General features: G+C 39.4%; 1 protein-coding gene across 3 annotated transcripts in view; it reads right to left on the reverse strand.

Moving 5' to 3' along the window:
* Positions 1–13,456, reverse strand: part of LOC119033411 (regulator of microtubule dynamics protein 2) — a 34,051-nt gene that overhangs the window by 18,734 nt on the left and 1,861 nt on the right. For all 3 annotated transcript variants that reach the window (XM_037123453.1, XM_037123452.1, XM_037123450.1), the window contains exons 2-5: positions 11,397–11,851; positions 2,245–2,422; positions 2,055–2,157; positions 230–290 (exon numbers count right to left, since the gene is read on the reverse strand). In XM_037123453.1, the coding sequence (XP_036979348.1) occupies positions 230–290; positions 2,055–2,157; positions 2,245–2,422; positions 11,397–11,842 (788 nt within the window). In that variant the 5' untranslated portion in view covers positions 11,843–11,851. The remainder of the gene's footprint in view (positions 1–229; positions 291–2,054; positions 2,158–2,244; positions 2,423–11,396; positions 11,852–13,456) is intronic.

A 13,456-nucleotide genomic window follows, 5' to 3' on the forward strand; every position in this document is an offset into this window, starting at 1 on the left:
TCCCTGTTTTCATGCTTTCACCCTGTCTCGCTGAATTCACTGATAGTTGGATTATAACTCAACCATACCTAATTCACAGAATGGAGCGATGACGACAAATCACTGGTGATCAAACTGTGTCTTTACTTTGGAAATAGCAGCTCTAAAGACTTAATTGAACTCACTTTTAAAGTGAACTTTTAACTTTCAAATCAGGACATGAGAAAGGAGAGAAATGACTCAAACCTACCACTGATGACTCTCAGCACATGTTGGGTTCAGGCTCACTGCCTCCTCACCAACTTTCTTCCCTATGAGGAAAGAAAAGATAGACACGAATAATGATGCTCTAGTGAAACATAACATACGCAATTCGCCCCCAGATGCTTTTGTTCACACGGCAAGAGAAGAGATTAGTGGAGTCAAAGAGTGTTTGTTGACAGAGAAAACATAATAGGATATAAATAAATCAAGAAACATCAGCAGGCACTGGATTAAAGCGGTAAAAACAGAAGTAGTATGAAACACAATCTAAGAAGCGAGCTCAGTTTTAAATCCTTCATCACTCAGTGGAAAGTGTCACATTCCATCCGCACTATTAATAACTAAATGAATGTTAAATATGATGCCCCGATGCTTTAAATATCCCTGCCGCTAACACTGTCAAACTCTTTGACACAGGTGTCTTTGTAGGAAGCACCTGGCCAACTCTGATAAGAGGCACATTGATGAGGAAGGAATACAAAGAAACAGGTCAATCCAGTCTGAACTTCAGCACAATCATGAACAGCCTCTGTCTGATGGGAAAAAAAGCATGATGATCTTCTGCGCAAAGTCTTAGAGACTTCAAGAAGACTTTAAGGCGTCTTCTTTGTGGAATACACTCTCTGCAGAGCAATTCAGGCTGCTAAGTTAGAGTGAGGTAGACTTCCCAAAAGATGCAGGAAAATGTGTGAAGGCGTCTTCAGACTGTTTGAGATGGTTATCAGTTCTGAGCTGTGCCAGATAAATGTTTGGTAAATCAGATTGCTATAACGTAAATATACATTTTTCAAATACAGATGTGATCATACAATAAACAAGCTTTATCTATAGAGCTCACACGCTGAAAAATCCTAGAGGATGTTCCTAAAGTGATTTTAAGATGAATAGAGAACTATTCTCAATAGGATGATTTGTAAACGTGGACTGCAGCCACATTATAAGATTTTGGGGGCTTTTTTTTTTTTTTTACAGCTGTTGTACATTAAGCATCTGCACTATGTTTTTACAGAAAAATTCAGCGACTGATTTGTGTGTTCTCCCATGTATTGTCACCGCCATTACTGTTGTTGAAACTTGTGTGTGCTGCTGCCTGCTAACAGTGACAGAAGCATGTGTAGTTGGATTAAAGATGGTAATAGTGACTCCGAATTACTGATGAAGGAAACTTAAATGGATGGCAAGCTTAACATCAGTCAGTTTTTACATATTCGGTTTTGGTTATGAGGATAGCAGTTTCACCTGAGAGAGAAAAGTACTGTATCCACTGTACTATCTCACCTGCATAAACAATTGAGAGCTACATTTTATAGTTACAAGTTGGTTACATTAGTAAGAAAAGATTAGTAGAAGTCGGCCTAAAGGATCACTCACAGAGGGTCAAAATTACCATTTAAAGCTAAACTAAATAGAAATTGGCATTTTATATGATTTGGCGAAAAAGAAAGTTGCATAGTGATGCTTTAATAATGTGACTCAATAATAAAATACAATTACAATATTCTTGATCCACTTCTAGTGAACTTCTGCACGGACAGGGAATCTATGTAAAGTGAAATCATCTCGTGCATCATAGACTGTTACCACAGACAATTTGTTAGTTGCCAAACATAATTCCTGCTATGGTCATTCATTTGCGGGCTGACAACCAAAACTAAGTGAGCTCATAGCAGGATTACAGACTTGCATGGATCTGGGTTTTCCAGATGAGACACTGACATTTTGGGGGTTTGGCCAGTATACCCATTGTGGTTATGACGATATAGACTGGGATGCCTTATAAATGAGGTATAAGATGAGGTTCAGTTGATTACCAGTTGCTGCGTGGGTCTTCTTCTCCTCCAGAGTGGAGCTGATGTCATGAACGTCACAGTACGCTCGGGTTAGCCGCCAAAGAAATGTTGAGTTCTGTCCAAACTACAGAAGTACATCAAAGTGTTAAGACATGCTGTTTTACAGGATTACTTGCATCTTTCATCTGAATGCGTGAAAGGAGCTACACACCTCTTCTCTCTGCTCCAAAAGCACGTTGAGACTTTCCCTTTTGTCAGATTCAGAGCCCTGATGCAAACGGTCGATCCTCTCCAGGAGGTCGGACAACTTGTCTGCTGGTTGTTCTTCATCCCTCTGTTCTACATCGCTTTGCTCTTCTTCCTCAGAGTCTGTCAGTGCAGTTATGTACCTGAAAGCAAACACAGGGCACAATGTATGGTCTCACTCAGCATTAGAAAGCAGAACTGATTAGCTAGGTGGTTTCTATTATCAGGCCAGACTGTCTCCATCCTGCCATCAGCAAGATGTGCAACATGGCCTCAGGAAGCATCAATAAACAGCCTAAATGTTGGCAGTAACAAGATGATGGAGTCTGTCCCACTTACTCAGCATAAAACCATCCTCTTCTTGTGAGGCAGGGTGAAAACACCTCAGCTGAGAAGATTTTCAGATAAATCAAAATCCTGTCTTAACGAGAGCTTTTTAAAATCAGTTTGCTGCCAGGTGATGACTATAAAATGAACAATCACTGTTAACAGACAAATGGCACAGGGTTTGTTTACATATGTGGGTCACTTAATTGTTTATAAACACTAGCTGTTAAGAAATGCTTGACGTCTTCAGGTGGATACCTGAAGGCTTTTCAGGGAACACAGGGAGACTTGTTTGTCAGGGCGAGGCACGCAACACTCGCATTAGATGTTTTATGGTGCCCTTCAACCAGTGTAAGTATCTACAAACACCTTAAGCTAACACTTAAAAAGCAGCAGTAAAAAAACAGCTATACTAACAGTCTAGGTGAAAATGAAAGACACAGACAAGGGTGAAAATATGAAAAGCCTCTATTAAGTGTTGGCAGCCGCTGCATGTGCGTCATTGGTGGTTAGTGGAATATTTTGGGCTGCAAGCCATGATTCTGGAGAGATGTGTCAGAGCGGGCCACAGACAGAAACACTGTGGACCAAACAGGTGCCTCGTGCCGGAGGCTGCTTCCTGACTTCACCCACAACACACACCTTCAGCCCTGAGTTCTGTGATTACAGGACGAATATGAGAGCGTTTGAGCAGCAGTCAATAAGGGAACTGTCAAGAATAACGTAGCGTGGTTGACAAAGTCAACAGCTCAACTAAAGCCGCAACTGTGTGTTAGATGAAGGAATTATGTCCCATTTTACAGAGCATAGTGTATCATAGCAATTCTAATGGCATTCTAACTCCAATGTAAATACACATACGTTGAAGCAGCAACATAACGTCATTTCATATAAACAATGGATCACATAACTTTGTAAATGTGGAAGCTTTTAAGAAACATCAGCATAAGAAGACCTACATTAAAAAGGAGCGATGACACCTGTAGAGCCTGTGACAATGTCAGAAGACAGAGAGGTATACATCTATCACGGATGGGGTTGGTCTCTTGGACGAAATAAAATGGGTCACACGCGGTCATTAGTGAACCTGGATTGTCTGCCCAAAGAAAGTCTGTGTGGGAAACACTGGGTCATACCAGACCAAGTGAGGCTGTTGTGCCAATACCCCCGACTATTTAACTGAGCAATGCTGCATTTTATAGTTTAGAATTTGAGTTTTTATTTGTAAAAAGTAAGACTATGTTACGTAACATATTCTCTCTTTTCAAAAACATTTGATAGTTTGACAAGACATTCAGGGATATAAATATAAGAACTCAAAGGACTGTACATCATTCAAATCCAGTAGCTTTGTAGGGAATGGAGAATTACCGCAACTCTGAGACAAACTAGACTTTACACTATCTTAATTTTAATCTCCATCTGTTTTTTTACCATCATTTGGAGATAGTGTGCAAAGCCTTTCTACAATCCTGCTCTCTGCACTAACTCCTGAGTAAACCCTAAAACCTGAAGGCAAGCCTCAAACCATTTATTGGCCAATACATCCCAGCTTAAAAAAATCTGAATGGGCGTGCTTTTGTGTTTACTCTGACTGTTGTGTTCTCCCTTTTTATGTCTGCTCGCACCATATTCTAGAGTGCTGCCTTGCAACAACCGGACCTGGCTTTTAACTTTGTTTTAACTAAGATAGATGCATTATTGGACTTGTGTTATTCATTCATTCATTAAATCCCTAATTCATTCATCCTTTTGTCCTTGTATTCATTCAGCAGTCCGTCTTCCCTTCCTCCCTGCAGTTATTTACTCAGTAGAGCTAGAGCGACAGGCAGCAGAGCACTGAGTGATCAGCGCATTCCTGTCACGCCATTCCATGGCTCATGAATCACTTGAGTTGAAAGAATAAAGAAGCCAAGGATCTATTGGTATTACTGTTCATGTTCATGTCGTGTATATATAGTTGTGCAGGAGCCACCACTACACTCGCAATTTTACAAGCAGTGCAGAGGCGCACAGCTACGAAAGAACAAGTCCAAATATTGTCATTAGCGCTTGAACACTGACTTGGGAAATAATATACCAACAGCCGCCCTATGACTCAGACATGACAAGAAATGATCTTGATCACAATAAAATGATCACAATAATAGCATAATACATGTCTCCATGGTGGGTGTTGCAAGGTTAGACACAGCATTAACACACTACGTGTTATGTAAAGCTGGAAAGTTTTAACCTTAATTTTCATCAGGCTGTGTGCTCACTACAGGAGTTAGGCCATTCAGACCCCAAGGGGCAATGAAGGGATCTCTCAATAGAGCTTAGCAAAAGCTGTCTCCGCGGTTACGCCGTTCAAAACAAACCAGAGTTACCATCCCAACATCAGAGGGCCATGGAACATGCAGCGCAGTTTATTCAGTCTGCGTAGTTGTGGTGACAGGACTAATGAAAGCCTGCTCTACAACAATAGCTGACTGACTAGAGAGTCCAGTTTTTTATTCTCTATCCCTCCCAAAAGGCTGGGCAGGGATGAAATGTGTTAAGATCTTAACTGATCAGCCGCTGAACCATCACCACTAAACCACTAAGCTGGCAACAACAATGCGTTCCTAGCAATGCCAAATTTTATGGCATGTGTTGGGTTGGATAATAGGTGTGGAAGACAATAACCTGCTATTCATTCGTCACTGACACATGACGATACAAACATTATAAAATGAATGCATTAATTAATCTCACATCTTCATCTATAAATAGCACTTTTCTTAGGATGTTGTAACACTTTGTTCCTAAAATAGCAGGAGGAAAAAACTAATTGGAAACTTTTTTGGGTTTGCCCACAACTGTAGACAAGCTACGTTAGGCTTGGTATTTTGCCAAAAGTAAAAAAAATACATGTGAACAGGAGACGGGATTATACCTGCTCAGAAATGGCATGGCTGTCATGGCTGGTGAGAGTGTTTACACCTCTAACAATGGTAATAAGATTATATCACTGTAGCCAAACATCCAAGGACATGATAGCTCATCATTTTCATGCAATAGCAGGTGAAAACATAACCATCAGAGCGATCAAAGTGAACCAAAACAGTAAAGTCATGAAGCAGAAAACTAAAACAATGAGCTACTAGATGCTAAAGCGCTCCGTAGACCTGAGAGTAACTGCTGACTCATATGACAATCCTCATCATTAAAGGTGTATTTGTAAAACATGGACAGAATTTGAAGACCGCTCGAAAAACATAGGGGGCAGCATGTCACCAGAGTAGTCGCTACCGCTGCTCTTTGTTGGCTATCCTTGGGGGTAGCTAGCAATCGTTAGCTAATTAGCTCAAGGCTCAGTTTGAAGACAGGGGATATAGTACAGAGGCGATTAACAAAGGCTCTGACGAGGAATGTGAAACTGGATGAAAAGAAACGGCAGTACGTAGACGTCTTCAACATAACATCATCATAGTTGTTAATTCACAGTATGTTAACAACATTAGCTTTTATTTTTATTGTTCAAAAACTGTACAAATATTCTGGCCATATTTTACAAATCACTCATTTAAGAGTGACCCATTTCACACGCATATAGGCATGTGATCCATTGCTAAAAAATATTGATTATAGCTTATTTCAGCTTAGCAGGGGGGCAATATCAATAAGTCATTGACGCTAATAATTACAAGTGGGTACCTTTCGCACATGGGGTTGTGGGTGTGAGGTGTGGGTGGTCAGACTAAAACTGACTCATCAGATGGCTGAACAAGGCTGCTATGCACGGTATACATTGTGTAGATCAGTAAATGTGTTTGTTTGGCTCAAAGCCTTTCAGTAAAGTATGAATCTGAGGATATAGACATGAATGTCCTTGACACAGACAGCTGTGGAGCAACATGTACCATGACGTCACAGGGAAGTTAGACTTAAGCTTTTAATCGCAAATCAGACAATGAGCTCTTTTCTAAACATTTCTGTGTGTGGACTTGCCCGTCTCTAAACAAGACTGACGCCTAAATCTACTTAAATCAACAACTACCCAATAACATACATGCTATTTTGTTGGAAAAAGAAAAAAGAAGTGGTAATGTCCTTGAGCTACGGCGACGTGCTGTGAATAAACTCAGTAGGAACTGTTCTAGGAATTACAAGTTCCTACAAGACACTTTTAAATGAGGCCTCTGACAGCTTGGCGCACAGACAGGGTGATTGATGGATCTCCTTAGTTGCAGAGAGGTAGCTCTGAGGAAGCCGTTGTGACACATGAAGAGTGAATAAACAGCTGGAACTTTCAACCTCTCAGTGCATGGGGTGACATGTTCTTCCGTTTTGATCGACGCCACCCTGCTCCATAATTTTGCTATTATGTCACACTAATTGTTCTGTTGCTTGTGAACATTTATGCAGAAGTAAAATGCATTGTTACATAAACTCAGGTTGAAGAGTGACATCTCGGAAAATGTGGTCACACTTGAAATATCTAACAAACAAACAGGCTACAGCTGATTTATAAAAATAATACATTTTATGATTTGATGTAATTAATCAATTGCAATTATGCAACTACAAAAACATTTCAACACAAATGTTAGAAAACCATTAAGCTTGCAAAAGCAATCAGCTCCAGGAGGGTTTAAACACAAACCTTTGCGATGTGCATCTATCATGTTCTGCAGCAGAGCTTGTTGTAGGATTTGTTGAAGGTACTGTTCATACTTGCATGGTGCCCCCTGTTGGAACTCTGCTGCCCCACCAAAGCCGCTCTTTACCCAAGTTCAGATTTTTCCCTAATAGTCACTTTATCACTTGCTGATTATTATAAGAACTGACTGTATGCAACACCTAAACATGACATCTTGTTCTTTTTCAAGAACGAACTTGCATTTAGCATCAAGCTACAAATACATTCTAATCGTGCTAATGTTAAATGTATTCCTAAGGCTTTAGATTTCAACAAACATGCAATGACTATTACCCAACCCTCAGTATCTGAGTTCTTATGGAGATATTGTGCTCCGAACACTTCACAGCCAGCAGTGCAGACACGAAGAGCCCTTTAAATGGGATGTGAGGATTAGGGGTGTAACTGGCTCCTATGGGGAGCGCTACACATTCCCTAGGGGCCTGAATTTTTTTCACTGCAGCCATTCCCACTATCCCCCCACACCCACTGCTCTTACAAATAACAGAGCGGCAGCAAGGGCTCTTTAATCATGGGAGGTGTGTACGTGATGTGATTTCTTCTAAAGCCTAATAACCCGGCTGTAATTAAAAAGCATTTGATGCGGCCGCCGGCTGTCACTCAAAACCTGTGATCCACATCTGCTAGAGGGCAGTCTTACACCTCCATCTGCTCCTTGAGCCAATGAGGAGGCTGATGGTAACATAAGAAGAGGTACGTCAACCTGTAATGATAGACGACTCATGTGATATGGTTGCATTACCTGTCTGCGAGCTGTCTTACCTCTAATGCCAACAAAGATACGTGACTTGAGATACCTGAAATTCAGTTCAATGTCACTATGTCACATGTTTTGCTAAGTCAGCAGTACTGAGGGAAGTTTTTAATGAATATTTCTCAGACAATATATGTTTCTGGACACATATCTAATAACTGACGTTTAAATAGTTAAAATGCTATAAACAAACAAAACACAACTCCTACTCCACCCAACCTATGCAAGGAATGTGATTCTTAGACGAAACAGGAGACTGATTAATAATCCCGGGAGCACTGGATGTTCAGGTGGCCTACTTGATGTTGGTGTAGTTGTAAAAAAAAAAAAGGCTCCAAGTCAACTGATTAATCATTGCAAGGACAGTAACAGAGATGGGGAGGAGCTGTACAGCTCTGATCTAAGGCTCACTGCACACCAAAAAACTGTGTGGTTAAGATTTCAGTGCAGCTGCACGCATTGTTTTGATGTCTTCTTGGCACTTCACACACACTCGACTACATCCTACACAAACAAAGTATATATTAATGCAGGTTAATTAACACAAAATGTCCATTCAAATGCTTGCAAAGTGCTGCAGTATGCAAACTCAGCAGTCTCTGATTTGGAACAATTTTTGAATTGCGTGTTTAAAATATATTCCATCACATCCAAAAACAACATTAAAGCCTCAGCTTAATCATCATTTAACCATTGATATTTGCTTTCATGACATGGGATTCAAAATGATAGTCCATTGAAAAGAAACACATCTGTTGTTTATGTTATTCAAGGCTGGCATGAGTTCAAGGCATTTGGCTAAGGATGGAGGTGGTTGACTGGGCATGTGGTGCTTGATTAGTCTGCTGCTCTCTGCAGCACCTAAGGCAAATGTACATACTGCCAGAGCTGTAATTTAACTCATAAAATGAGCAAGCGAGTTTAGCTGGTAAAGTAGGAGGGCCACAGGATTTTTGACGCACGTACCGATCAACAGATAATATTGTTGAAGAGGTAATTAATGAGTTCAATTTACAGTTTACCACCGGCTGAGATAGTCATCTGTAGTTCTTCTATTTTGTGTTTATCTTCAGAAACATATGGAGCCTTCTGAAGTTTTGTGGCTGATGCTGATACTGATAAATCAGAGAATTAAAAGATTCAGAATAGTAATGTAATCTACAGGAGTTGTACTTCAAAAGAATGTAACAATGCACATACATAGAGCTATTCCTAAAACCCTTCACAACATCTGCTCAGCTCTTACACTGTCAAATCACAAGCAGCAGTTTTGTACTGTAAACTGTGAAGTCTGCTGGACAGACTATGTAACAATGACAAGTACATTTGCACAAGCTCACAAGTTTCTGCAAAATGACATAAAATGTATATATTCAAAGCAACAATATGCAACTTTTCCACCTTAAAATAAAAGCTTCAAAATCACGTTGATTGTACAGTGTCTTGTTATTAATTGTAATCTGGTGAATGGTGTCTGTCACAGCCACTCCTTCCCACTGCCTTCTATCACTTGTTTCTGCGTTACATACATGTTTACTTCAAAATACAAGTTTTCAAATTGCACAGAATGCCAATTTCTGGTTAATGTTGCTTGTTGTATCACAAGCTCTGTTTGGAAAAATGGCCGTAAAAGTTGCATTTAATTAATATAAGCATCTAGATGTTAATATAGCAAGTGACAAGCAAGACTCTATCAATTTTAAGCATGTATTTGATGAGTATTCACATTTTTATCTTCCATCCTTCTGATCTGAGTTCAAATCTTAACAGTACACAGGACCAAAGAAAACCCCAGGCTTCTTTTTGTCTTGTAAAATGTGTCTTTATAGAGCAAAAGCAGCTTTTACTGACATATTATCATCAAGGTTCCTATGGCTGGCTGACTGGTTTCAACACACCCTCAATTACTTACTTATTTTCCCCTTCACGTTCACATCTGTGTATGAATTACTCATTAGTTAGAGTTTAAAGATAATGGTAAGTGGATTACCTACAATAAAAGCAGTCATGCCCAGTGAATCCACCTCTGTGATAGCATTTTCTTGATCACACAGATTCTCTGTATTCTGACTATACAGATGTGTGAGAATCAATCATGATAATAACGTGAAAACAAATTAATTCTGAAGCACTGTGATAGACAGCCGCTGTAGTACAACCTACAGAATTTGAACCAGTCCACCAGATCAGCTACTGAGGCATAGTGGCAACAATCAAAAGCTTTAATAGGATATATCACATTTGAATTTTTCCCTCCTCTTGCAGAACATGTCTTGTGTATTGTGCGAATTCAAGCTATAAAAAGGTGCATTTCCCACCTACTGTACTGTATGTAGATGCTGTGCTTATTAAGTCAATCAAAACAATGCCACTTCCTATTATTTACTCTATTTATCAGCTATAATTTCATGATACAAATAAATAGCAGTTTTTCCCCCAGTATGTGGCAGAAAATGGGTGAAAACATGACCTCCTTGAAGAAGGTAATAACGGTTCATACTACCAGGAGATGTGACTTGTTGATGACATACAATATGTATCTGATCAGGCAAATTGAAATAACAGCAGCTTATTGATTTGATGTCCTGACTTAGAACCGTTCAGCTGAACCTTGTATAATTGATTGAGTATGATCAGCATGAGCATTATACTAGAGAAGACATACCCCTCTGTTTGTGTTGTGGAAACTGCAGAAACTTGCGATAACAGTCATACAGGGTGAAGGAAATTTATCATGGGAGCTTAGTGAGTCTGTGTATTTTTCAAATTCAAGTATCACAACTTAGAGTCACTCATATCCACGGGTTGAAATCATTTTTCACAATGCACACTCCATTTCTAATATAATGTATATTCAATAACCAAAGGCATCATTTTCTTGTCATTCATGTGTATAGGCAGTGGACCAGCTCAGAATGGAAGTTACATGTTGAAATGGTGTGTGTGTGTGTGTGTGTGTGTATATCTATCTATCTATCTATAGATATATATATATATATATATATATATATATATATATATATATATATATATATATATATAGATAGATATAGATATATATATATATATATATACACACACACACACATATATACATACATACATACATACATGTATATACATGTATACATACATACACCATTTCAAGATGTAACTTCCATAATTATCATTGGAGTAATAATGCAAAATAATGGCTATGATCAAAGGTCCAAGTATGCCACGTCAAAATAATATCTTCCTTCCTTACCTGTTGGTCAGTTTGTTAGTTTGATTTGTTCAGTTTAACATTTGTTAAAAAAAACTGTTATAATAGTGGAATATTACATCTCCTAATTTTTAAGGTACTCACCCTCCCTCACTCTCTGCTTCCTCTGAGCTCCGACCCCCGGCTCTGGGTCCAGCCAGGCTTCCTGCAGCTCGTTTCCTTCGTGTCGGTGTGGTCCTGTGTAGAGGGCTGACTCGACGCCCCTCTTCCTGTCCCCTCAGCTCCTCCCTGACGTGGTCTGGCAGGGTTGGCAGAGCATTTTTCAATGACTTCATCTCATCCTTCAGCTCTGACACGCACTGGATCAGGGCCTCAAGACGTTCCAGCACCTCGACCTGACCCCTTGGCAGATCTGGACCATCCACCAACATGAGTCCAGTCCCCTGGCCATTAGAGCGGTTGAGGTAGACCCCTGGACACGAAACTCTTCGTCTTGACCTAAAGCCCTGGTAACACACAACTGCCAAACTAATGCCAGCCACTCCAGCCAGCGCTCCAAGAACCAGCACCTTGCTGTCTGCCTGGGCCATCCTGCAGGCCTGCAGGAAATGGACAGAAATGACAAGTTTTAAGCAACTGATTTCATAAGCATTGTGCTGAAATTGCACAATGGAAAAAAATATAAACAGTGTGTTGCAGAAACTAACAAGGATTTGTATTATTTGTTTGATCAATTTAGCAATTTATCTATAAATTATGTAGAGTATAAAATGTCAGAAAACACTGAAAAATTGAAATTATAATTTTGATGTGACAAAACAAAATAGATGCCATCTGATGGTGGATTTTTAAAAGCTCGATACAGTGATAAGAGGAAAGGAAACCCAATAATTTTGCCAATATTAAACCACATCCAACAAAAAATTTGACAGCATTTGCATTTGACATGAACAATCTTTGACATTATTAGAAACTGGATAACAGTGGATCCGAACATTGTGGTCCAAGTAATAAACAGACAATCTATCACTAATATATGTCCCCAAATGACCGGTGGAGGCTGCTCAGCCTACTGATACTGATAGTTGATGCTGTTTAATCTGTCAAATCTATCAATTTGTTGAGTACTAGCACAAAACCCAAAAATATATCAATTTACAATGATAAATTATTACAAAAAACAACAGCAAATCCTCACATTTAAAGGAGCCAGAAAGAGTAAATTTGACAGTTTCTCTTGCTAAATGATTAAAAAGTCTATTGACTATATACTCATGTTGTCCGTAAAAAAAAAAAAAAAAAAGAGTTAAATATTACAGTGCTCTCGTCGTGGTTCCTTGATAGCATAACTGTGTCCAGCAATCAGATGATACTGAGTAAAATATTAACATTAACTCAGTGACAAAATCTAGCTCATACTAAGTTGACACCAGTCCAAATGTGAATTATTGTATTGTATATGTGTTTTATTTCAAATACACTTAGTTAGTGACAGAAACAGCTGGTAAAAATCAGTTAGGAACCTCTCAGTGGCAGACTGGAGCAATTGGTGACTTGGCTGATTTCAACATACTTAGAGAAAATACAGATTGTTAAGAGTCTGGTGACTCGATGTGATGTACAAGGACACAGCCCAGAGTGGCTTCTCTGAAAAGAAAACATTCTCTAAACTATGTTGGGACATGCTCCCTGCGTTTCCTCGAAACTCGTGAATTGAGAACAGTCTGTGCTGTGTTTACTGTGACTACAGTTTTTTTTTAAACTCAGCATTTCACTTCTGTTCTGCTTCAAGTTTTGGGTCACTGTTGCTTAAGCAAACGCTATAATAAAGAGTGGCTAACATAATAGATTGCTTGATAACATAGAGAGTGTCTGTCTGCAAAGTCAACTATCTGCTGAATGCTGTTTACCAGGAACTACGTTAAGACTGGCTGACCAGCTAGCTTAGATAATTGGATCAACATAGTAATCAATAAGCGAGGGTGTTAGCCAGCAGTCACATAGTAACAGCAGCCCTGTGAAGCCAAAACACATCAGCACATGTGTTCGGATCTAAAAGCATGCAGCATTCCTACATATCCCACGTTTTCATTATCAACATGGATAACGTTAATTAGCTGCCAATGACAAAGTCCTGCTGCTAGCCGAAAGTACCTCCAACGATGTGCTAACACTCAAAACAAAGTTACTCGTCAAGGTTAAAC

This window comes from Acanthopagrus latus, chromosome 15 (genome assembly GCF_904848185.1).
Source record: "Acanthopagrus latus isolate v.2019 chromosome 15, fAcaLat1.1, whole genome shotgun sequence".
Lineage (NCBI taxonomy): Eukaryota > Metazoa > Chordata > Actinopteri > Spariformes > Sparidae > Acanthopagrus > Acanthopagrus latus.